Raw genomic sequence first — 26,297 nt, 5'->3', positions numbered from 1 at the left:
TACCATAATATAATAAATCAGTTTTCTGAGAACATGGAGTCAGATTCATCAATTCCTGCTCTGTCCTGGGGACCCCAGAAACCACCACACATCCCTGGTGAGGCTGCACCTCAAGTGCTGTGTCCAGGTCCAGGCCCCTCAATTCAGGATAAGGATAATTTAGTTGGTAAGGTGGTGTTAGGTCACAGCTTGGGACTTGGGGATCTCCACTTTCTTTCCCAACCCTGATTGATCCTGTGATGCTGTGAAATGTCCCAACCCTTTTTTTCCTCATGCGGAATCATGACTCTATGGAAAATACTAATTTATAACCAATGATCATTTACCCAACATAGTTAATCTGGATCAGTCTTTGTCACTGTTTTATTAATAAGATGGCTATTTGAATGTAAAAACAAGTCAGTTACTTAGGATTAAGCCCCATATTTCAACAGCACTGAAGGAATACTGAGTTTCTCAGATTTGCACAGAAAAGCCTGGGAAGTAGAACTATACTTTTACAATACTGGATTGTAGATTTTTAAATCTCAAACATTAGACATCTATGATGATTTTTTCTGTTTTAGTATTAAAATCAGTACTAGTAAATTGACTTCATTTATTTTTAAATGTATTTTATTTCCTTCCAGTTATTAAACTGTTTTTATTTCAATCCACAGAGTTTAGTTTCCTCTACTTCTCCCTGGAGCAGTGAGTAACTACCCACATGGTACCCAGCTGCCAGCTGGGATTACACCATGAGAGCAAAAATGACATTAAATACATTTCCTGTGCTATATCAAGATCCCCTGCAGGCAAATGAAAAACAAAGTAAAAAAAAAAATAAAATCAAAGCACTTCTCATCTTTCATTAGAAACTTTTATTGTATTAACCTACAGGGATGTGAAGTGAAATATATGGTAGTGAAAGGGAAAATGATGAACATCAGTCATCTTTGGAAAATATATATATATTTTCACAACAAAACACCTTTTGTGTTACAACTAAGGAAAAAAAGAAAAGTCAGGCATACTTGATAGGTTTTCTTTAAAAATATAATACAGTTCAATCATATCAAAGTGAAGTCTTGTGGGCTAAAAAACTGAAAAGCTATGTTCAGTGGTCTAGCACTAGGAAGAGTGTATCAAATGACAAGGTTTTCTCTACAGTAATTGATAAACATACAGTCATTTTTTCCAGTAATTTCAGATACTGTATATACAATCTTTAATATAAAGCATTTTTTGTCAAAACTAGCTCTGTGATCTTCAGTCTGGACTTTGGAGCTTCGGTGTAAGAATTACTATTTGGACACATATTGGATAAGAAGTTGTTAGTGTATTTGAAAATCCAATATATTTAGAGTAACAATATATTTAGAGTAACACATTCCTTGCTTTTGATTTTATCCTAACTTCACTTCAGTATGAACTTGCAGATTGTCTCAGCAGAAATTGTGAGCACAATGAAATCTTCCTTCCTGTAATCTGCATGTGCATCTCCAGTTAAAAGTTAATGGAAGTTCTCTGGGTAGATCAAGACAAGGACAGATTTTTTTTGTGTAACAGTGTGTTGTGATTAAAATCCTGGACATAGCAGAAAGCTGTGGGGTTTGTTATGCTTCTAAGTGGCCTGAATTAATAATGCCTACAATATTTAAAGCCTAAATTTTATATTCACTGCTTTAAAGCCAGCTATTAACTCAGTGCAGCCTTTTTTTAAAATGGTGACACGTTGCTAGGGGAGAGCTATCTCCCTTTACAAAAAAGTGCTATTTTTTGAATATAGAGAGGCAAGGCATCCCTTCCCAGTCCTGTCTGTGGTGAAGGGAGGCCAGTTCTCTGAGTGTTTGCTGAAATTTCTCCATCACCTGGCCCATTCAGTCTCCTCCACCCTACAGGAAGCACCTTCAGAAGTTTCTGGATTGTGTGAAGCCCACGGGGGGATCTGCAGGCAGAGCTGCCTGCAGTCACCAGGACTGAGCTGGGGGTCTCTGAGCCTGACAGCAGAGAGCACTCCAGGAAAATCAGTGTTCTGAGCACCTCACCAGGAATCATTCTCTGAAGTAAGCTCACAAGCCACTTGCTTGCCCTGCCTGTGCTGCAGATGCAGCTCAGATTCATGCAGATGTTGCTGCTGCTGCTGACTGCACAGCTGGAGTTTCAGACACACACAGGCAGGCAGACCTCAGTCATGTGTACATTTAAAACACACACAATAAGCAAAATTACAATATTTCATGAATATTTGACTGAATGTTTCACTTGAGGATATGTGACATACTGGGAATTTTAAAACCCTCCCAACATTTATTCAGCTCTTCCCTTTTCCATGTTTAAAGAATGGTTTATATGATGAAGATAATTCATCTAGTGGTCTTGAAAAAGAAAAAGAAGCTTTAATGAGCTCCCAGTTGTTAAATGCAGCATTTTCTATTCATGGCTTTAGAGAAGAAAGGTTTTATTTTAAAGTCTGCTTCACACAATACAAAAAAATTGTATATACCAGTAGCTCTACATTTTATCTAGATGCATACAAACCCAGTCAATCTTCATCTTAGACAGGGATTAAATGGCAAGGAGGCTTAGAAATCTCCCAGCTAATATCTGTACTTTCCAAATCCAGAGGTAAAGGAATTCTTTATTCCAAGGATGTACCAGAAATGCCCAGGGAACTGCCAAACAGCCAGGATCCTTCTCCCCATCCATCAGTGACACACCAGCCCTCAGGACCAGGTGCTACAGAGGCACTGCCAGGTCACATCAAACGCTGGCACCTCACTCTTAGCTTCCCAAAAATATCTTTCCACTGAAAGAGGATATCTAGTCTATAACAACCATGTTATCTTCAGGTTGATGTGTTTGGGGAAAATCCCCTGGTGAATTTAATTTCCATTGCATTGTGCAGCTCATAATAGACTATTTTGGAAGGACTGAAAGCCTCTTTTGGGAAAAAAGGGCTGTTTTGGGAAGATGGTCTGCATCCACATGATCAACAGAATAAGCTAAAGTTTAAGGAGGAACTGTTTTTTACTTTACTTCTGCGTTCTTCTTGTCATTCTCAACAAAAAACCCTTGATTTTCTTCCCCTGAATTAATGGATTAATCTGAACTGTTAGGTATTTTTTAAATCACCCCTGATAGACATCACTGTGAATTCTTACTTTCATCCTCTTGCTCTGCCCAGAGGTCCCTTGAACCTGACAAACAAAAGGCCAGTTGGCAAAAATGCAAAAGAAATGGACACACACACACACACACACACACTAGAATATTTTTTTCAGTTACAAGCTAGTTCACTAAAAACACAGACACACAGCGTAAAAATGGAGAGAGAAGTTAATGAAGGTGAGGGGGGGGTACATGTGTCACATTATTAGCAATGCAAAAGACCAGCTTAAGCATGTGTTTCCCTACATCAACTATAAAAAAAGAAAAGGTGCCTTTTTAGCAAGTATGCACAGAGTTTGCTTAGTTATTTCAAAGAAAAAAAGTCAGAACACTTGACTATCTTTATCCTATATTACAGTCATTATTACTACCTTTATATAAAATGTAAACCCTTCCTTGCAGTTAAGATTTACAGAAGTCATCACCTTTGTCCACTCCTTACGTAATCAGTCCGTGGTGACAAAAATAAACTGATTCAATTTACATCTTTTTTGAAGCAATAACTGATATGTTGTGGATTATTAGTTTGTGTGTGGCAGAAATAGTGGTCAGAACTGCAACGTATGAAGCTGAACTGTAGCAAAATACTTGCTGAATTCTGGTGCTGGGTCTACAGTACTAAGAGATCTTGAAGCATCATGTAAATATTGATGTATGCAATTATTTTATCTCCAGACCTGTTCAAGCCAACTACATCCACCACCTGCAATGGACAGCAAAGCCTGATGGTGGATTTCCCAAACAACTGCAACACTGTGCTTCCTTATCCCCATCAGATCTTGTTTCTTGTAATATGTCTTGACTAAAGATAAGAATGGAAGGTAAAATTTGGCAAGGCAGTTTTCCTTCTACTAGTGAGTAACTGGTGAATCAGATCACCTGTACAAAGTGGTATTTGGTAAATTGCACTGTCCTGGGAGTATTACTACTCTGGAACATGACAGACATGAAGCCTACATTTTGAAGTTGCTAAAATGTGATGTTATCAAGACTAATCTGCAAACTATTACTTTTTAAGCCAGTATATTACAGTATAAATGCGTTGCATACCTGTTTCTATAAAATTTACTGCCATGAAAAAAGAAAAGAAGAATCAGGATCCCCAGAGTGTGGCATTTGTCCATCTGTCACTTGTGTATGCAATACAGACCTCGTGCTGAGATTCTGCTTAAGGTACAGCAAATATCTGCAGGACAGATGAGGAGCCAAGAGAGATGGTAAACGAGAGAGGAGGGAGCACGACCGTGCCACTCTGCCCCTTGAGAGTCCCAGGGCTGCAGGCATCAGCTCCTTGCGGGGTCATTTGCTGCTGACCCCCTCTGTGGAGGGCGTGGGGCTCTCCCTGACGGGAAGCAGGTCGTAGTGGCAGGGAATGTGGCTGTTTTTTGGGAGGTCGTAGGGATCCTGGCCGAGCCGCCCGCCGCCGCTGCCGAACGCGCCCTGGACAACGCTCACCGTGGGCTCTGTGAGGAGAGAGAGCAAGCACTCAGCTCCAGGGAAAACGGGAAAACACTGGTACTTTATTTCAGTTTCTGCTCCAGTAGGAAGATTCCTCATCGTGCTGAGTCCTGAAATGCAGCTGTAGAAACACGGGTTGGTGTTTTTGCTTCACACTTGAAGCAGGGCCCTGCCATGAGTGTCTTCACTGACAGAAACAAGACAGCATCTCTTCTTTATGTGTCTTTAATTTCAGCGAATTAAATCAAACAAAACAACAACCTGAATTTGAGCAGAATGGGTCAGTTGATGGATTTCAGTGACCTCTAATTGCATGCAGAAAAGGGAAAATATATCCTGGGACACTGGACACAATTTATTACAGCCCCAGAGATGATCAGGATAGCTACCACTCCACAGGACCCCAAGGTTTTCTGTAACTAAAGAAATATTGGTAGGGCCCCTATTAGTGGAATACTATGTCTGTGGTTGAAGATGTCATTTTATTCTCATCAAGATAAGGAAACAGAACTTCAACCCTCCCATGCATAACTCCAGCTGCATTCAGTCTGACCTGGAGCTGAACTGCATTGCAGTCAATGCTAAACTTATGCTGTTAGTTAAAGGAAGGCTTTCACACCAGGGCAGTTCAGAGGTATCTGTAGGTGACAGAACAGAGCTGAAGATAACTTCAAACCCTAATTACACCAAATTAGTAAAAACTCTGTTGTTACAGCTTTTGAGCAGAACGCAGAATCCGAACGCGTTTTTTGTTTTGAGCGAAATTTTGTCTGAACGAAATTTTGTTTCCCCAGCGGTCTTCACGTGTTTTGATGAAACTGAATCAAAGGATAAAAAAGCCCTGTGCCCTTTGTCCCTAACCCCCAGCACCCAGAGGTGGATTTTGCACCTACCAACTTCGTACACGTTCTTGCTGGCTGTGGCAGAGCCGGCGATCTCGGCGTAGGGGGAGTCGCGACGTGCCGGGGACTTCATTTCCACGTAGCCACATTCTGAACTCTTTGGCACCAGGGCTGGTGGGTCTTTGATAGTAGCATAGGGGTTCTCAGAGCTGCTCAGTGAGCAATTGCTTAAATTGTACTCCGAGTTCTTCACCAGATCTGCAAAAAGAAAAACGTTACTCAAGCATGGTGCCTACTATGGAGACTGCTACCAAAAAAAAAAAAAAAAAAGGGGTTTTGTTTCATGCTGAGTTCTAAAAAGTCACTCAGAAGTGAATATTTAAAATGGAAACTAGTTGTAGCACTTCAAAATTATGTACAACAATCAGTGAAAGCATCTCAGCTGCTATGCTCTTTAATGGACTTCATCTTGCCACCAGCAAATTACTGTTGAAAAATCTGAGCATCATCAATTCTGGTTAAAATGGTGCCTAGCATTATACAGAGATGAACTGCAGAATCAGTTTTTAACAAGCACTTCAGAACCCTTTATTCCCCTCCAGGTGTAGAACTCAGGACACTTAAAATAACTGATCTGAGACTGTTCCCAAGAGCAGTGTCTGGGCAAATCGCAGCGTGGTTTATTTCTAGGGATGGCTTGGGTGGTGCAGAGTTTGAGTATCTGAGTACACAAAAAACAATAATCAGCTTCTTCTAAGTTTCTGTAAGGCACATGCAGGAGAACTGGCAAGGAAGTATCAGGTGGCTTGTGATGTCAGGATTTAACTGAAGGATGAGTAACTGGTTTCAGAGATGTGTTTGCTTGTGCTGGGAAGTGATTTTGTGGTGTTTGTGTTACTTTGTTCTCTGTGTTGCTTTGTGATATAATGTGTTATTTAACATGAGACTTCCTTAGCTCATTCCTGACTCCATATCTAACGTGAGACTGACCTTGGACCTGTCAGTGGATGGGTGCTCATGATTTTGTGATTAATTTGAAATGGGCCTTCTGTAACCACAGAAGTGGAGAATTGTTCAGGTTATAAAAGACCTTTCAGGTCATTGAGTGCAACCATTTATGTAACACTGTCAAATCCATCACTTAACCACGTTCCCAAGTGCCAAATCTTCACATCTTTTAAATCCCCCTGGGGATGGTGACTCCACCACTTCCCTGGGAAGCCTCTGCCAATGCCTGACAACCCTTTTAGGAAGGGATTTTTCCTGATACGCAATGCCTCAATGTTTTGTCTTCTTGTGAGGGGCCCAGAGCTGCCCCCAGGATTTGAGGTGTGGCCTCAGCACAGGGACAGGCTCTGCCCTGCTTCTTCTGCCACCCCATGGCTGGGACTGGCCACTGGCCTCTTGCCCACCTGGGCACCCCTGGGCTCTGTCCAGCTGCTCTCACAGCACCCCCAGGGCCTTTTCCAGCTTCCCAGCCCCTCTGCCCCAGCCTGGAGCTGCAGGTGTGACCCAAGGGCAGGAAAATCCAGGTGTGATAAATCACTGTGTCAGTTTAATTGTGCCCTGTTACAGACAAGGGGACAAACCAGCTGCTGTCTGTCAGTGTGTTCAACTCATCATTCTTACAGACTTTGCTGCACCTTTTCCACTGCTTGGATGTCCAGGCACCCTTGGCATGCCGTGATCAGGGACCACAAACACTGACACACAGCAGGGTGGCACAATTGTAGCCTTGCGAGAAAACTGGGTAACTCAGAAGATGAAAATACCAGATCACTACCTTGAATTTCGGAAGCTTTTCATTCCTGTCTTTGTCTCTGTATTTTGATATCCTTTCCAGGGGCCTGCAGTGGATGTGGTGAAGGTTTGTGGTCATGCAGACCACGCCAGCTGCAGTTGGAATTGCCTTTTAAAGCCTTTCAGCAGAGGCAGCATGTGTTCTGAAGTCTAGAATTGAGCTGTGTTGTGACTCAAGAATGGCAAAAAACATTTGATCCATGTGACACATAGGGGTTTGTGGTTTTGTTGTTTTTTTAAAAATAAAATCCAACAACATCCCTTAAAAAAAGATAAAAACCCCACACCAGCAAACAAATCAATCATGCATTGATTCAGTGTCTAGGAAAAATTTAGTTCCAGAATTGTTTTTTTATATTCTCTTCACCTAGAAACTAAAGGTAATTAGGAAGAATCAAAGGCATGTTCATGTAGTTTCATCTAAATACATCAGAAAACAACCTCACCTTTCAGGGACTTGCCCACATATCCCCTATCAAGTCCAAAAGCACCTGAGGAGAAAACGACAAGAAAAAAATAGAGTAGATTTAAAATCAAAGAAAACAAGTGTGATTAGACAACAGCTTGTAAATATTTAAGAATTGCCTTGGGACTCATTTCTGCCCCAGCTGAATAATTCTCTCACAAGGACTGTGGAACTGCCCAGGATGGAGGTACAGAAGCACTTGTACTATTTGCTTGCACATTTTCCAACAGGAACAGGGGAGGTGGGTCATGAGGGACCATTAAATTATCAAGTTTCACTTCATATAATGCCAGTTACTCACTCTTGAATAATCCTAGACTAAAGCTTTGGGTGTTTTTTTGGTGGGGTTTTTTTTTATGGTTTGGTTTTTTTTTTGTTTTGTTTTTTTTTTTTTTTTTTTTTTTTTTGGTTTGGTTTTGTTTTTGTGGGGTTTTTGGGGTTTTTTTTGGGTTTTTTGGTGGGTTTTTTATTATTTTGTTTTGGGTTTTTTTGTTTGTTTGGTTTGGTTTGGGTTGTTTTTTTTCCTTTGGTTGGTTGGTTGGTTTTTAGGTTTGGTTAGGGTTTTTTTTGTTTGCTTTTTTTTGTCTGGATAAACCCTACCTACCAGAAAGGCATCCCATCCAATTTCAGGGTGTGCAGAGCTTGCTCCAATTCTCATTTCTCTGCTTCCAAATTTAATCACTCCCAAATCAGGGTCACCCTGTTCCAGCCCCAGTGGCCTGAACACCTTGCACCTGAATCTGCAGCTCTGCAATTACCTGTTACTCGCTGATTTCTCTCAATAAAAGCAAACAGCAGAGCACAACAGCTGTCTTCAGAGACCTGGCACGTTCCTGGTTACTGATCCATTCAAATAGCTTTTATTGATATTGTGGAGAGCTCATTTTTAATTAGGCTGTATTGTGCTACTGTGCCAGAAGCATTATAAAAGCCTAAAATATTTTATCTATGCATTATCTAAACAAAATGAGTAGTTTTCAAGAGGGAAGTGGTATTATTTTAAGGAGACCTAAACATAATTAATTTTATTCCTACCCCACCTTTATTTATTAGATCTCATGTCAGCTGTGCTGTTGTTTTCATGTTCAATGCTCAGGTCACCAGCCTCGAGTTACCAAAGCAATCCTCTTTTATTTTCTAGCAAACAGACACAATATCAGCATTCATCCAGTCCTCTGGAGCCTCCCTGCTGCTCAAGATCTCCTGCCTGGGGTTAACCACAGCAAGTGCCTCTCAGGAGCATTTAGTGCAAGTTCAAAGAAAATATAAAACTGAATATTGAGCACTTTGACTGAAATATTTTCCTGAAAAAAAAATGACCACCAAAAAAAACAAATCCCAAACCAAACTCAACAGATCTGAGCCTGAATTGTGGTTTGACCAAGGTTGGGGAAGAGCAGGGAAAAAAAAAAACCAGTGCTGCATACTGTTGTTCTGAATCCCATGGTGTGATATATGTAAGTACCAGAAATGAAGGTAATTAAATTTTCTGAATTGTACTGCCACTGAAAGTCCTTTTAAAGACTTTCACTGGGCAGTGCAATCCAGCCTTTTTGGCATGCATGAGAGTGGAAAAGGGAGAAAAGGCAGCATAAAGCAGGATATACAGCAACTCCCACCATTTCTTGGGAATTTCTCTTCTTAGAGACAATGCTGTTTTAGCAAACAGGAGGCATAGCTGGGAAGGTCTGCTGTTTAGATCGGAAGTGGCTCATGTAATGAAAAAATAGTGTTTAAGCCACTGATTGCATTTTGTGGTGATTAAAAAAAATAATATATGCAACTTTTCATTTATCTGATAAGAATTTGTAATTTTGTCCAAGCAGACCCTTGCTGTAAAAACCCCACTGTTCTATGAAACTGATCAATAAGCAAATCTTTTAATAAAAATGAGGTATTTTACACATCATGTCTGCACTGGGCATCAGAAACTGTTCCACCATTCCTCACAAGGGGTCACTTCTTTATCTCTTCCTGCCTCAAGGGATGCATCCCACATACAGTGAATAACATTCCCATTCTGCTCCTTTCTTTCTTCTTTCCCTACCAAGCTCATTGAGGTAGCCACCGTGTTTCCAGTCTGCTGGCAGTGTTCCTGTGTAGTCCATGACAGCACTTCGTTTCCCAGGCTCCATATTTTTCAGGTTCACAAACAGCTGGCTGGTTTTTGCCTGTTTCAGAAGAAAGGGAGGTAATAAAACTGAAATTGCAGGGAAGGTGCTGAATTTCCAGGTGGTTATCAGGAAGAGCAAAAATAAGCCAAATAGGAGAGATTAGGGAAAAATGTAAAATAAACTAAAGACTGTCAGAGAAGTTTTTCTGCTTTACCTTTGCCAAGGTCAGTCTCTCCATGTTGGTGACATGAGGTGGGCTGGAGCACTGAGTCAGAGTATGGTAACTGGGGTTAGAGAAATAGTGGCTGTTGACATTTCCACCATTGGTATGAGGGATGGTTTCTGGAGAGAAAAAGAAAGGAAAATGAACAATGGAAAGTGACACGGAATTTCTTTCTTAAGATACATTTTTCAGAGTGCTACACTGATTTCCAAACCTGACCTAGAGTTTCCTAAAAAAAAAAAACAAAAACCAACCAACAAAAAACTAAGTATCTTTTAATCATTTCAAGAAATGAGAGATACAGGGCTGTAAGTGACAAAGTCATGTGCTTTTTAGAAAAAAGCTTTCACAAGTGTAACCTGCTACCTTAACTCCCCTCACTGCTGTGGTCACTTGCTCTCTTTTTTAACTTTCTAGTCATCATTGCAGTCATTTACACCATTAAATCTGCACCAACATATTATGGTGGTTCAGGAACACCAGAACCTGATTTGCTTTTCTTAACTCTGAGAAGTCTTCCTGGTGCCTTCTTCAGCTGCTGCTTTCCTTGACAAAAACTCTTGTTTGTTTCACTGCTGCTTCCCTTAGTCACTTTCAAACCTTTTGCTGTCTGTTTCTCTGCAGAATCTTGCTACAGATAGAATGAAATCCTCATTTCCTACACTCTTCCTCTATCCAAGCTGCTGGTATTGAATTTAAAGCTCCTTGTGGAAACCAGCTTTTGCCACATTCCAACTGGATATAAAAGCAGGCACAGAGGATAGAAATGTCCATTTAATGCAGAAAAAAAGTTGGAGGGTGCAAAATGTTGCACAGGAAAGTGAAGTATGGTCACTTTTCTTTATATTTAAGACATTTTGCCAGGGCGTGCCACCTTCATGGTATCAAGAAGCAGAAATATGTGAATTCAAGCCCTGTTAGGGGCAGATCTGAGCAAAAAGCCGAGAGATGGAGGGGAAAAAAAAAACCATTCTAAATCCTCACATACCTGAAATGGTGTAATCTGCATTGATGACCCTCATAGCAGGGGTGTAGGTCACGGTGGGCATGTGTGTCTCCTTCCCTTTCTGCTTCTGCCTGTAAATGATGAACAGCACCAGCAGGAAGAGCACAACCAGGACAAGAATGATGATGCCAGCTATGGCTCCTATCTGGTAGGAGTCAGCAGGGAGGGCAGTGCTGGTACGGCTCAGGCTGTTCAGGTTTCCCACTATAATTACACCAGCTGGGATAGAAGAAGAAATCAAAATAAGTGGCATAAACCCAGAGGGGTCACGTGTCAGGAGCACGAGACAAAATTTTACCTCTAAATCTAATTGTATTTAGTAAGGGCAGAATAGAACTCTGCCAGAAACCAGTCCTAAATTTAAGGAAGAACACTTAGAATCTTCACAGAAAGGAAAAACACTCAGAAATTTCACAGAGAAGAGATGTTTTCATGAATTTGAAAAAGTAAGAAGATTATTTGGGTAAAAAAAATGGGGGCAGGTAAAGCCCATGCTGCATCAGCACCTTTGAGCATCACTGCCCTATAATTTAGTGCAAATCTACACTCCACTAACTTCGCTCCAGTTAATTATCACTAATCTAATTTAAAGCCTCCAAAACTTACTTGAATTAACATAATGGGCTACTTAAAAAAAAACCAAAAAACCAAACACCTGTCAGATTCATTTAATGAATGACACAGAGATGGTGTTCAATAGGTGAAGCCAGTTTCCGTGTGAAAAAATGACTTTAAATTTGATTGTGTCTTGGCTTTACCTTGATCACACCTGGCCCCCTTCCAGCCTGGGCTGCAGTAGCAGGTCCCTGTGATGTGGTCACAGGTGGAGTTGTTGAGGCAGTCACAGATCTGGCGGCATCCATACCCGTAAGTGCCCTGGGGACACTCTGAGGAGGACAAAAAGCAAGAAAAATCTCATTAAAGGTCTGCAGCACCACGGGAGGCCAGCCCCACACGTTCCTGTCCGTGGGCAGCAGGTGGCAATGTCTCATCAGCATCGGATCTCTCCTGGAAATGCTCCTAAGAGGAGCATCCTCCTCGGAGTGCAGGAGAGAGGGAGAAACTGTGCTCAGATGTGTATTCTTCCTTCACCTGCAATGCCACCAAGACAGTGCAGCAAGGAATCAAAAAAAGGTAATTTTTTAGACATTAGAAGGCAGTGAAGAAATGGGAAAGGTGTGAATAAAGAGCCAGAAGACTCAGATCCCAGTGCCTGAAAAATCTCATTACCATACAGGTCTCCACCTGTATGGTGGTGTCCTGTGGTGTGGCAGGTGTGCTGCTGTAAAACAGCAAAAGGAAAGGGTCCTAACAGTGAGTCTAAAATGCACAACACATTTACAGAGAAATAAAACTGCTGCCCATAGTGTGCTCTGATACTGTACTGTGTACACTGAGAAACTACCAGGAGAAAAATGCTAAATTATGGAGAATAAAGTAACTGGGGAAGTTGCACTTAATTATTTGTATTACTTGAATGTAATACTTAATTACTGACCAAAGTGTCTCCTACCTCAGGAATGTATCCTGGTAAGCAATTACCCTATACTGATAAAAATAATTTCTTTTATACTGCCCCCTCTTGTGTGGCCTGACACATTACAGTAGCCCTGATGGTTTTAACAAGTGTAGTGTTTCTTCACTTTTTCTGAAATTTCTTGAGAGTTCTGCAACTACATTTACTTCCTTTTGTCTTTTTACAATTATCTAACTCATCTTTCCTGCATTCCTAATTTGGAATAATTTAAAAAATAAAGTAACACAATAGGTGCCAGAGAATGGTCTTGCAGTCTTGACAAATCTCAAGTGAAAAACTTCATGTTTATGTACCTCCTCCTTCTCTTGATTATACTCAGTAAAACAAGATTATAAATACTGAGGTAAATGGGTAGGCAGAACCCATCATGTCATAATATATTTTTGCCTTTCAAGATCTGAATTAGAATGAATACCAAAACATGTAGATTAATGTTGCCAAATCATTATTATCAACTTGCAGATAAAATACAAAATCCGTGACAGAGTTAGATTTGCCAAGTTATTCAAAGTGATGTTTTGACATCAAGAGGTTATCTTAATAAGTTATCTTTTCCTGAACATTAGTGATGTTTTGAGGAAAAACATACATGTCATTTGAATGCACAAATTTGGGAGCAGAGCCCCGTGAAGTCAGCAAAGGTTGGACAAACAGTCCTGTGCTCATGAGCCTGATTATTCTTTTAATGCTGTACAACATTACACCACCAATGATGTCAGTGGTGTTATCCCTGATCTTCCTGAGGAGAGAAGCACACAAGTGTGTGAGAACAGGAAAACAAAATGCCACCTACGACGCTTTTACAAACCAGCTGTAAAATGCACTGCGAAGGTTAATTTCATCCACCAGCACTGATGTGTTAGCTCTTATCTCCAGTTTTCCAACTATTAGCTGCCACTGTGCTTTACACTAATGGACACATCTCGTTGCTTTCACAGGATGCCAATGACAATTCCTTGGATTCATTTTGTTGCTTTTACATGATGGAGTAACTGTGTGTTCCTCTAGCGTTAGGCCCAAAGCGACTAAAACGCAGTGCAAAGAAACGGAAACCACAATTGTGACAGCTTAATTCTGCCGGGCTCTAAACTGTTTGGAAAAGCCTGTGGCCAGCTCTGTGCCCGTCAGAAGGGGCCCTGGGGGCCAGAGGCCGTGTCCCAGGGCAGAGGGAGGGGTGTGCTCACTGTGCTCGCAGTGCCGCCCCATGAAGCCCGTCCGGCACGTGCACTGCCCGCTGATGTGGTCGCAGTCGGCTCCGTTCTGGCACTGGCAGATCAAGGCACAGTCCTTCCCAAAAAACCCCAGGGGACACCCTGCAACACAAGCAGAGAGAGGGGGGAGAGGGGTGAAACAGCTGCTCTGGGAGTGGAAGGGAAACATTCTGGTTCGGTGTGTTACTGAGGGTTGCTCCTGCAGCTCCTGAAATGGAGAGTTCTGTCAGCTCAAGGGACTGAGACCTGCCTCGTGTGGAGTGGGTTTAAAACACAAATCAGGCAAAAATGAGTTTGGGAAATGGTGCTGGCAGCAGAGGTTCTGAAAAGACAGCTCCTTGAAGAAATGGGCTTCCAAAGAGATTTGAGGGTTTTTTGGGAGTCTGCCCATCAGTCAGTGACTCTCTGGACGTATTTGCTTCGTGGTTTGTACTGAAGCATTAAAAAAGCCAAAACAACAACATATTGTACCTGAGCTGCTCACAAAGAAACCATTTCAGTATGAAGAAGACACACCACTGCAAAGAGATCATTATTCACCAGCAGGAAGCAGAAAACCCCTGATAGCTGACAGCTGAACCAGCATAGTGAATGTCTCCCAGAACTGCATCCATATGGTCCTGTAATGTATCTGTTATTTCCTGCTACTATGACATTACTCATTTGAAACAGCAAAGTTCTAATTTTATGAAAAACATGTATTTGAACACTGACTGCAAAACACAGTCAGAAGTCTTATTTTTTGTGAGGTCGAATACAGGGGTTGTGGCCAGGATCACAGTCAGTGAGGCAACCTGAACTGAAGGTAAACCAAAATGGAAGTGTAATACAAAAAAGATAAGAAGTCAGCTTTACCCATATTTATTTCTAACAAATGCTTATTTCTCAAACTTTGTATGAACTCCTAGCCTGCATGTAATGAATGACACATATCTATACCCAGTCACTGCAGAGCAATTTTACTTTAACAAAAGCTCTTAGGCAAAAAAAAAAAAAAATCAGTATTCATGCATTATTAGATGAAGAAAATTCCAAAGGAAATTATGATGTTACAGTCTAGTGAAATAATCTTCGAAGGTTCTAAATAAAAAGAGCTTCCTTATCAGGTTCAGGCTGTTCTGGAGGACAGTTGTGTCACTGGTACTCAGACTAAGGATGAACACAAAATCCACTTACTCTGTGTGCAGTAAAGGCCAGTCCAGCCCGGGGTGCACTTGCACTCCCCATCGTAGGCACTGCAGAAAGCTCCATTGTGGCAGTTGCACGTGTGGATGCAGTTTGGTCCCCAGTGGGAAGGTGGGCAAGCTGCAACAACCCAGAGCAATTAATTAACCTCAGATGACAAAGGTTCCTTGATGCACATGAATAGAGCTGCTCCCATTCAAACATGAGCACTGCTTTGTTTGCTGTGCGCTGTTTTCCTCCCGAGTTCATGCTCTGGGCTGCTCTGTTCTGAGCAAACAGCCATAGATTTATTCATTTATTTCAGCTAAAGCATCATTTTAGTCCAGGTAAAAATATTAAATGGGTGAAAAATGCGTATTTGATACTCAGTAAATAGGATATTCACAGCAGCTTTCTCACAGAGAAAGGTTTCCTTTCTTCACCTATTTTTTACTCTGCAAACAGTCAGGGTGATAGAGCTCTTAAACCTCAAGAAGTGAAGGAAAGCAGAGAAGGTGGAAACTCCTATATAGCCTAGAGCTTTAGATCCAATACTGAGCCTGCTTCTTGTGCTTCGACTGTTAAATTTCATGTATTTGCCTAAACGTGGTGAAGATAATCAGGTCTGTACCTTAACCTGGTTAACTTAGTTGCTTCCGTGGGTCCAATAATCAATATAATATTTCTAAACACCAAGTAATTATCCACAGAATGGAGATTATTTTGTGCACAATCACGTCGACTCATTATGAGACAGAATTTACTGCCTGCTTTGGAAATGTCATGATGGATGAATCTGATGCTATGTGCTGCCACTAGAACTGCAAAGTGGTTCCAAAATGCTAATTACTATTCAGAGACAGCAAAAGATGATTTTCTTCATGGTAGAATATCAGTAAATGAAGAGGGTACTCTAAGAATAGACCCTTTCTGTTGAGTAGGATTCTCATCTTGAGGAGTTTTTTCCTTTAGTAAAGAAAGCAGTGCTTTAAGTAGTAGTTAGTATTTTAAAAAATAAATAATTCTTTAGCACTTTAAAAATAGTTTTATGGAAGTGTCCGTGTCTCATAGGAGAGAAACAAGAGGTCAGACACTGAAGCTTTGGTTTTATTCCTGTGTAAATTTAAAAGGGTATTTATTGTTTTGTACTGATCTGCTTGCCTGAGACCAAAAAACTCTTGAATCCTTTAAACATTTGCATAATGATTCATGCATAAAAGTGGGCTGTACTTTTCCAAAGTATCACCTTTTTCCCCAAATTTCAGTTCATTAAAAATTATATTATGATGAATTAAAAAAAAACCCAAAACAGTAAGTTTGTTTTTTTATTACTTTCACTTCAGTTGTGCCTTGTAATTATTTTTTTGTTATTGTTTTGTGTTTGAAATTAGTGGTCAGCTAGGAAGGAATGTAAATCACATACAGGCAAAAGGTTAGAAGTTTAAAAAAGGTCGCTGGTTCTGAAAGAAATTAATGGAATCATTATTTTCCATGTGAACGAAAGGCCTTTATACAAAGCAAATAAACTTCCTCTGTTATGGTCTGTGAGCACAGCCTCAATAAACACTTCCATTCATATTGCTGGCACCATTTTCTTGATATTGATGCAATAAGTCCCTCCTCCTCCTAAATACCCCTATTCTGCTACTCTCCCAACTACCTACTTATTTTACCATAAAAACAGGGACCTTTGTAGCCACTGGCTTGCACAGGAATGGGCCCAAGATTTATTCTGGTATCACAGTGGGCTGTGCATGCTAATCACTTCACAGAATTTAGCCAGGAAAGTTGTTTTTTGGGTTCTCTTCCCAAACTGACCAGATGTTACCCTGCACTTGTGCAGAGCCTGTTCACCTGGGCCAGTCAGACCATAAATGATGTAAAGCAATGAGCCATGTTATTAAAAAATGCACTTCCCTGGAAACCCCACCACAATGTCTGACATTTCAGGGTATGGTGCAGCTTCTTTTAGTCCCAAAAGTGAAGTTTTGGAGTGTGTGTGTTTCAGACTGTGTGGATTTTAGCACTTTATGGGACTGGATATACTTCTTGTGAGAGTTTTCCTTAAAACAATTCTTTCCTCTAATTAGTAAATCTCATGGACCCATCCAGGCATATGGACAGTGACTATTCAATAAAGTAACTTTACAAAAAATAGTAAAATTAGGACCTTCCCTTCTCCTTTTTAAGGCAGTAATGAAGAGTCCAGTGAGTTCAGCACAGGAAGACAATACTCATTGAGTGAGACAGAATGACACTAAAAATGTCTATCCGTGAAAACACTTACAAAAGGAAGAAAGAGGAAAACCCCCCAGAGAGTTACAAGCACTTAAAAAAAAAGGCATAGTGAAAAATTTCTTAACAAAATGTTCAAATGCTTAGTGAGAACAAGGATGGTTGTGCAGCCAGAGCACTAACCTATGTCTGAGAATATTTCAGCTTTGTTCTTGGCCTGGCCAGAGAAGTTTAGGATTATTTATCTCTCCATTATTTACCATGAAGTCCTAATTTCTGACTTAAGACAGTGTTTCTTTACCAAAAATAAAAAGGTATTTTAAGTAGCTGCACCCTGATTATTTTTTCTAAAATTAAAAGTGAAAAAACCCCTGGTACTTACGCTGAGAGCAGTCACTACCAATCCATCCAGGGTAGCACTGACAGGATCTGTCAATGGGATTACAAGTCCCATTATTGGTGCAGGTGCAAATTCCAGCACAGTTCTTCCCAAATCTGCCACTGGGACATACTGAGAAGACATTGTCAGAGTTAGAACTCCTTAGTGATCAGAACAAGATTTCATTTTCTTCATTTCAGGAGAAAACAACCAACTTAGATTGAGAGATGTATTGCTTAGTATAAGGGTAAAGTGAGGTATTGTAAATCACAGTGAGCACAATATCCATATTCGCTACACAAATAATGCAGAGTTGAGAATACAGAAGGTTTCACACTGAAGGATGAAACAACCAAAGACTTCTGATTTATGAACTGAACATTGCGCGACAGAAAGCATCTTTAGTTTCGCAGCCCCCGGGTGCTGGAATGGGAATCATCCCACGGGGACACTGTGGCCAGCTGTACCTTCGTTGCAGAGGGCTCCTGTGAATCCAGGCAGGCAGTCACACAGGCCAGTGATGTGGTGGCAGGGGCCACTGCTGTGCACGCACTGGGGGCAGGTCTGGCTGCAGCGGTGGCCGTAGAACCCCGGCGAGCAGACTGGAACCAGAGGGGACAAAGTGTCACTGCTGCTGTCCTGCCATCAGCCACCCCTGCTCCTGGCTTGGAACTCGCCCTGCTTTCCAGCCCCAGAGGTGGATGCTGTTTTTTTTGTGCAGCTCAGTGATTTGCACGCCCAAAAGGAGATCTGCTCCCTCTCCTCGAGGATTTGGTGTGTTCTGGTTCACCACGACCTTGTTGACATTCCACTACATGTCAAGCCACCCTGAACTTGGATGATGTTTGGAATGCATACGTACTTTTATTTGGCTAAACAAGGACATCTTTTGAAGCACATCTGAAGTAACAGCGAGAATAGTTTTATCTCTAGATGAGTAAGGTCATCTTAGACCTTGATTCCTGATGTGTTTTCTAACTTGGAATTCCAACAGCCACAACTTCACTGGATAAAAAGCACAGATGTTTTCCTATCAACCTTTCTTTTACATGGTACACAGCCACTCTAACTTTCAGAGAACCTGATACCAGAAATACAGAGTTGTGCAGTTAATTGTGATGCTAAAAGCACAAGTTTCTCAAGAAGAAAAAGAAAAAGAGGGGAGGAAAAAAGGCTGCTTCTCCTTCTTTGTTGATCTAATCCCTTTTGGCATTTATTTCCTGATAAATTAGAATATTAGGTAAGAGATCAAGAGAAATACCTGAACAGCTGCAATTAGCAGTGACTAAACTACCTTGGAATCTTTTCAATATTTCAATTTCATTCAAGATTCAGTCTTTTAATTACACACTTGATACAAGTTATATGGCCAGGATCTCTCCAGAGAGATTAACTTCTCCAAGTGAAACAGTGCCAAAAGGTCTTCCTGTTTACTGAAAAGGCAGTTTCTGACCAGGATCCAAATTATTCCTATGACCTTTGTCTTCCCAGCCTGCAGACCGTGCCTCAGAGGGGCACTGGACTGGGAGCCCCTTGTCCAGGTTATAGGCACAGTTCCAAAACACCAGGGAACATTTTTACATGGCAGTGTTACACTTTGGATGCACTGATTGACTGCAGGGCCCTTAGAGATCAGATAGTGAGAATAATTAGTGCTCACAGTCAGAAATGCTCAAGGAATACTAATGCCACACTGATGTGGGATTTACCACTGCCATCCCACAGCCTTCAGCTGGAAATGTTTCCATTCCTGGACTGACAGAACTTCACCTTCCTCTGGTTCTCCTCCTCCCTGACAGTGACCATTTCAGGTCATCCCGTGTCTTTTCAGCCTCTTTTGGAAGAGCCAGGAGCATCTTTGCTTGTCCCTTAACACACCTGCTCCTGTATCCTGTTTCTGGGAGACCTACTCTGGAAACTGGGCTCCCCTGCAGTTCCAGACAAGTCACATTTCTCTCCCCTGAACACCTTTCCCTCACAGCTTCAGTGATTCGAAGTGAAGACAGCTGGACTGCTGGCAAAATGTGACAAATCTTGGGAGGGCAGACTTATTTACCTCCCTGATTCTGGTATGATTTTCTTTAGCTCATCTCTATCACTCTTCATGCAAATTTTATTTTACCCAGACAAGTTTTTCAAAAGGAGCCATGGGTACATTTGACATCCTCTGCTTACTGTGGGGCCTGATCCCACTGACTTTTCTTACAAAACAAGTGTTAAAGCCCCGGATATTAACTAAGGTAATGGTCCTTAGCAGACAATGGGAAGGCTTTTAGTTTCTGAAACTCAAGTATGTTTTATTTACCTGTATAAAAAACTTAACACTCATCAATCACGTTTGGAAATGCTTTAGAATGGAATCCCCTGTGACATGTCTTGGAAAGTCATGCTCACAGCAGTGCCACAGGACAGACAGTGAATAAAAGTACCATAACAAAAAGAGCACTACTAGAAGAAAACTTTTGTTCCTTTCAGGTGACACTTTTTTTCCTGAATATTCATGTATTTTGACAAAATGTCCAATCAAGGAGTGTTTCCTAGCCTTTCAGATTACAATTAGCAAAGCACTAGGATGTTGTATGATATGTTTTCCAAGCAACTGAGGAAGAAACAGAGGTTTTTAAAGCATTTATGTTATCCTTACTTCTCTGGCAAGTGGTGCCTCTGTATCCTGGTGCACACTCACAGATCCCATCATCTGGAGAGCAGGATGCTCCATTTTTGCAGTAACAAGGCAGGGAGCAATTTGGGCCCCACTGTCCCTCAGCACACACACTGTCACAGTGAATACCTGCAACCACAAAGAAACAAAACATCTGTGAAGAGCTCTTGTGCACAGTTAGGTCAAGCCTTTGCTGAACTTTGAAACACAGCTCACACAACCTGTTCATCAAAGCATCACTAACATCAGGAAAGTACAGCAAGATAAACCTGCATCTCTGTTCCTGCCTTCCCCAGAAGAGTGAATGAATTTCCCTCGTATTCCAGTTTTGGTGAGAGGCACATAAATGGCTTTTACTTCCTCCATAATGGCAGTTTCAAAACACCAGAAGGTTTTTGGTTTCAGATTTTATGTTTGGGAAATGCACGACAGAAGGTATTGCAGGAACCTTTCCCTCTGAGCATTCTTTGTGTCTGATATAACTTGTGTATAATAATGGGGTGCAGGACACGGAATGATTTCTAATTAGTGGTGAGCTGATTACTGCTCAGCCTCGTAGTGAACAGAAAAATGTAGTGCACACAAAGGGTTTCCAAACACAACCATGTGAGCATTCCAAAATGCTTAGCTGCCACAGTGTTAAGGATGCTGGTCAGTCAGTGCTTTGTTTAACCTGTTTCAGTATAAAATTCATATTAAAGTGGCCCACAACCTGAATCTATGCATACAGATCCTAATACACACCACCCATTACAATCATGCAGTCACAGTTTGTTTGCTGGGTTCTTTTGTTTGTTTGATTGTCGTTTTTCTTCACAACGCAGCAGCATTAAATATAATTTCCCTGCTTTTTTAAGAAGCACTGTGCATGTTAAATGCCAGCAGGCACCACCGTGGAACTCAGACCGTATTGTGTCTGCAGCACTTTGCATTAACAATCAAGTTTTATTGTAATGACTCTACTGAATGAACCCTCCACTAAGGGAAAAGTGGACTGGATCCAACCACAAGCATGTCTTGCTTTGTAAGTATTTCCAGCAAAATATGCCACAGGTTCAATGGCTGCCAGAATCCTAAAAAAAGCAAAACAGTTTTACATGTGACAAGGAAAAAAATAAAATCTTTTAACTTTCAACGCCAGAACCTACTGCTTGTAAAAATCTTGAGAAATAATTACATGGTTTGCTGACAGATCAGACTAAGAGGTGACTCCTCAACACCCCAGCATGTGCCTTGCAAAGCTGCCCATATCTAAAAACCAACTCTCTAATTAGAGGAAAGGTAGAACTCCAGACTCTTGAACTGTTTTTCTCTGCAGGACAATCAACAGACTGAAGAATCAAATGTTTGTTTCCAACAGATTGCACCAACCTGTGCCAGCACGACAGAAGAACACCTGACTTTAAAAATGCAGATACTGACAGACAGTACACAGGCCACCTCAAAGCCCTAACTGCACAATGATCATCAGTACTAACCTAAAACAATGTATTCTCAGAAAGGTTGCTTACATCACTCCTTTTTCACTTTCTGCCTGCCTAGACAGTGTTGTTCTCCTGCCTCCATCCACATTTGAGAGGCAGTGCTGACTTGTTTCTCAGCAGTCTGGTTCAAACTTTTCATTAACCCATTTAAGCAAATTAAAGAGTTGATTTTGAGGGATGCTGGTGCACAAGAGCAGTATGACATCACTGCATTTCAATTATTTTTTCTTTTCCCAGAAACAAGACCACTTCTTCCAGCTGCTGCTTTTCCTGGGTGTTCCCAAACTTGAGAGTTTGGGTCTCTGAGTCTGTGAGAACACAGGCACAGCACCTCAGAGGGTTATCTGCCACACCACACATAGCTGCACTCGGTGCACCCTGCTGCAGAAAAGACATTTTTCACAGCCTCAGTGGGTGTCAGCGGTGCTCAGTGTATAATGGTCACTATTAACAAGCCAGTGGTTGCCAAGAGCTACCAAAGTGCATTATCTGAGATTATGTAGACCAGTGGCATACAATAACACCAGGCTCAATTATACTGCCTTGATCTGTGCACAGAGGATGCTTTATGACAGCAGAGTGTCCGAGGGTGATGCGGGCACGGCGGGATGGGGAAGACAATGGGTCCCATGCTGCACAGAGCCACGGGGCTTAAAACAGCCAGAAACTACCACTAAAAATGAAAATAAGGGGGAAAAAAAGGCTCCTTTTTTTCCCCTCAATGTGGGTACACATCAGGGAAAATCATCCCTTAGGGAAACTGGAAAAACCTGCCTTTTATTTCCCACTCTCATCCCTTATGAGGAAGTGAAGAATGGCATAATTCTACTTAGTAAATAAACAGTGTGCACTACATGTCACTGGGTAACAATGATGACAACATAACACACTGGAAGACTGCTGAACACGACTCTGTTTCACTGTAATTTTATTACAGTCACTCTTGATCATTAGGAAAATCGATTTTACTCCTCTGAGTGTAAAGAACAAATGCAGCAAGGCCAAAATCATTTAGTTATTTACTGCATCTCTACTTAGTAAAATAGTTTTCATTCTCACTCACTATTTATTTACTTTGGTAAGTTCACAAGGCACTTAAAAATAACAAGTTGAGCTTCCTATCTTATAGTTGTAAAAACAAAATGTGTATTTTTGAGAAAGAACAGCTTAGAAATACTAAAGGGATCAAAGAAATTTAAAAATTTAATTTCCAGAGTGATGCTTTTTATGAAATCTTGGCAAAGAAAGCCATGCTTTGATAGAAAAGCCAGAAATTATTCAGGAAAAAGAAGCATTTTTACTAGAACTTGCAAAGCAAGATTAGACTCAGCTTTTTACAACAGTGTTACCAACTGGTTGATGGTTGCCACAGTTTCGTGCAAGTATTAATCTCTTACACAATAAAATTGTTTTTATTAAGTTTTCATGTTGGTTCTGATACTGATAAGGATATCTGCGAGAAAATGTTTTTGCCAGAGCTATGGACAAAGAGCTCTTTGATGGCCTTCACAAGTTGCTAGGCAATAGCTGAATGGTCATGATAAACTTCAGCTAAGCTGCTCTGAAGAAATGCTCGTGCATTTAATGCCCAGTGCTTTATGCTGGGGGCCTCACATCCAAATCAGCATTCCCCCAGCATCCGTAATTGCATGAATGAAGTGAAGAATTCTTCAGGGGTACCACTCCTCCTGCCCATGCTAGCAGAGTATTTGCACTCTCCCCATGCTGTATTTTTAAGTTGAAACTCAGTGATCCACCCGAGTCAGATCAACACAGAGCTGAATTGTTTTAGTATTTGAAAAAAATTTACCAATTATTTCTTACTATCTTCTCAGGCAAATTGGAGTAAGTGCTGTTTTACATTTTATTACGTTTCCATTAGTCTGATAAAAGGTTAGGCAAACTTTAAGAAGAATATTTTTTTTTTTGTAAAGAACATGTATTTGCTGTGCAATTTATGTTAACACACATGGAACTTTCCAGTATAACCTCTCAGCATTAAAAACTATTTCTATACTGGTACACTTCCCACGTGTCAGTGCAAAACTGGATATGCAGCAGCCCAAACTAAAGAAGGAACAAGACCTTCAAAGGCTGGAGGAATCTTGGTGTCATTAAAGCTAATGATGCTTTCTTATTATGCTCCAAGAGCTTGCCCTTCATATTTGAGAAAAACTAACATTTCTATTAAAGACAGCTGCAACTTCTGATAGTGAAAATTACATTCCTAATTTCTCTGTCAAACAATGAGCAGCCCGAAGAAAGGGAGGTGGTGAAAAATGTCACAGGCACTATTTTTAAGTACCCTCACTGTCTTTGAGGGAGGGTGGTACCTTACTCCACTGCTGAAGGTAGCCAGAGGAATTAATTTAAATTTCCCAAATTGAGGAGCTAATGAGAGGATCAGAGATTTTTCTGCAGAAGTTCAGATTTCAGCTGCTTCCCTGCAGCAACAGGAGAGACATGGGTGGAAATTTTAGTTGGAAGCTAGCTAGAAAGACTGTCAACAAAGACATCTGAGTTTGAAGGCAGACATCCTTATCTGCCGATTTTAGTGCTAGAATCCCTTTTGATATACCTGCAGTATCCTTCTGAAGGCCATACTCTTGCTACATACTGCTGTCCACTCCTGAAGTGTCTTTCTTTTTATCTATCAATCCCTAGGTAGCAACCAGCAAATAAGACTTCTCCCTTTTATAACTTCTTTTTTAGGCAGAAAACAGGTACACCTAATCACTGGTTTAAAGCTACTTTTTTTTCTAAAAGAGTGGTATTTCTTCCACATTAAGATCCACCACAGTGCATAGGGAACAGAGGTATAGACACAGTGAAATCCAGATGTAGGGTGGAGCCAAAACCTCTTATTGGAGAACTCCTCTCCCCAAGTTTGAAAACCAGATTTGTCATTTATCATAAGAGAGTGCTCAGATATAATTTCATTTTGCAGCTTAGTGAGTATTCCTCACAATGGGGCCTCATCCTTCAGGAGGCCAGGCAGAACTGGTGGGAGTAGAGGGTAAACTATGTTTTTACAAGAGAATCTTGGCTTGGGTGCACTGGTGCTACAGCAGCAGCTCATTTTTGCTCCAGAGGTGAGCAAGACCCATGACAGAACCCTTCCAATTCTGTTTTTTTTTGCTTTGTAGGATAGGGAAAATTGCATACTCATGGAAAGCTGAGGGTGAAGGCAGAGCTGCAGCCTCCCAGCAGACCTGGGCGTTTCCACCAGTAGGGTGGGTGTCAGATGGCAGACCTCCCCTTTATAATCCAGCAACAAATGTGCCTCTCAGAAATACTGTCAGAGGCACATGGAAGGACACAGAAACAACACATCTGGTGATGGGTGAGCTGAGTAATGCCAGCAGGTGTCCAGCACAGAAAAAGTCACCGACACCCCTCCTGCTGCAGCCTGTGGGTGAACGCCTCTGCCCGCTGGTGAAATGTGGGCTGGTATTACTGCATCTGTCTTTTCCACAAACCACTGCCATTGTTTTCGTACAGATAGCAGACTGGTGGTATTTCATAATCCCTGGCATCACATAGCCTTCAAATCGATTTTGAGAGTAACAAATGTCGCGCCACCCTGACGCGACATCTCCTCGCAAATGCAAAGGTACAGCAGAGCTGCACCAGGGGAAGCAGAGCAGTGATGTGTGATCAGCAACACCCACATCACTGCAATTACACTGACAAACTGTCTGGAGGGAAAAAGCTTTTGCCATTCTAATTAATTAATTAATCATATTGCTTTACTTAATTTTAATTGATTAATGCTTTAATGCGAAACCCCTGTTTGCAAGAATATGAGTCCCCTAATCTTTCAGGAAATCTGGGAGAAAATTATTTTGACAGCTGCTTGCAGAACAGATGAGATTAAGGGATGAAACTATCATGGTGCTTGCTTGGTTGCTTGTGGAGAGAACTGCTAGATGTACCTTTGTACTATACCAAAGTTTTGGTATAATTTAATAGGAGAATTACCATCAGGAGAGTATATTTTCTGTGTGTTTCTTCTGTTTTCTATTTTAACAGCTCTTTTCCATTCTCTGGCTACTAAGAAATGAAGAAGAATTTTCCCTCCAAATGAAAAAGAAGTTATTTATAAGACACAGTGAAAATGTCAAGGGATGAGGGAGTTTGGGGCAGACATCATCCTCTGTGTGGGCGGATGTTTCTCATTTGTGCCATCCTGTCATGTGGCTCCTGGAACGTGACGGAATGGTCAGACTGCCAGGAAAAAAACATCACTCTTAACTCCTCCTTCCCTAAACAGAATTAATCTGCTGCAGAGGGAAAACATTTTGCAAACTATAAAAGAGCACAGGATTTCTAACAGAGGTCCTGTAAACCTAAGTTGCTTTTGTTTAGCTTGAAACACAACCCAAACTGAAACCAGCAACACCAAATAAAAACAGATCTGATGAAAGTTAATTTTAACTATTTCTTCACTCTTTTAACACAGTAATGAAAACTGAACTTTTACTACTAAGCAGAACCTACTAAGGAAAAGAGAACACCCTGGGCATGCTCAAAAACAAACTAAAAACTAATTAACGAAACGAAATC

The 26,297-nt window shown here is 41.1% G+C and overlaps 1 protein-coding gene across 3 annotated transcripts in view; it reads right to left on the bottom strand.

The window, feature by feature from the left end:
• Positions 1–837: 837 nt before the first annotated feature.
• MEGF10 (multiple EGF like domains 10) overlaps positions 838–26,297 on the bottom strand; it is an 85,764-nt gene continuing 60,304 nt past the window's right edge. For all 3 annotated transcript variants that reach the window (XM_064402744.1, XM_064402743.1, XM_064402745.1), the window contains exons 14-25: positions 20,230–20,376; positions 18,053–18,187; positions 17,589–17,717; positions 14,984–15,112; positions 13,781–13,909; positions 11,818–11,946; positions 11,042–11,278; positions 10,045–10,172; positions 9,764–9,887; positions 7,697–7,741; positions 5,502–5,708; positions 838–4,613 (exon numbers count right to left, since the gene is read on the bottom strand). In XM_064402744.1, the coding sequence (XP_064258814.1) occupies positions 4,450–4,613; positions 5,502–5,708; positions 7,697–7,741; positions 9,764–9,887; positions 10,045–10,172; positions 11,042–11,278; positions 11,818–11,946; positions 13,781–13,909; positions 14,984–15,112; positions 17,589–17,717; positions 18,053–18,187; positions 20,230–20,376 (1,703 nt within the window). In that variant the 3' untranslated portion in view covers positions 838–4,449. The remainder of the gene's footprint in view (positions 4,614–5,501; positions 5,709–7,696; positions 7,742–9,763; positions 9,888–10,044; positions 10,173–11,041; positions 11,279–11,817; positions 11,947–13,780; positions 13,910–14,983; positions 15,113–17,588; positions 17,718–18,052; positions 18,188–20,229; positions 20,377–26,297) is intronic.

This window comes from Passer domesticus, chromosome Z (assembly GCF_036417665.1).
Source record: "Passer domesticus isolate bPasDom1 chromosome Z, bPasDom1.hap1, whole genome shotgun sequence".
NCBI classification, from domain to species: domain Eukaryota; kingdom Metazoa; phylum Chordata; class Aves; order Passeriformes; family Passeridae; genus Passer; species Passer domesticus.
The sequence above is the reverse complement of the archived record's forward strand: the minus strand, read 5'-3'. Positions and strand labels throughout refer to the sequence as shown.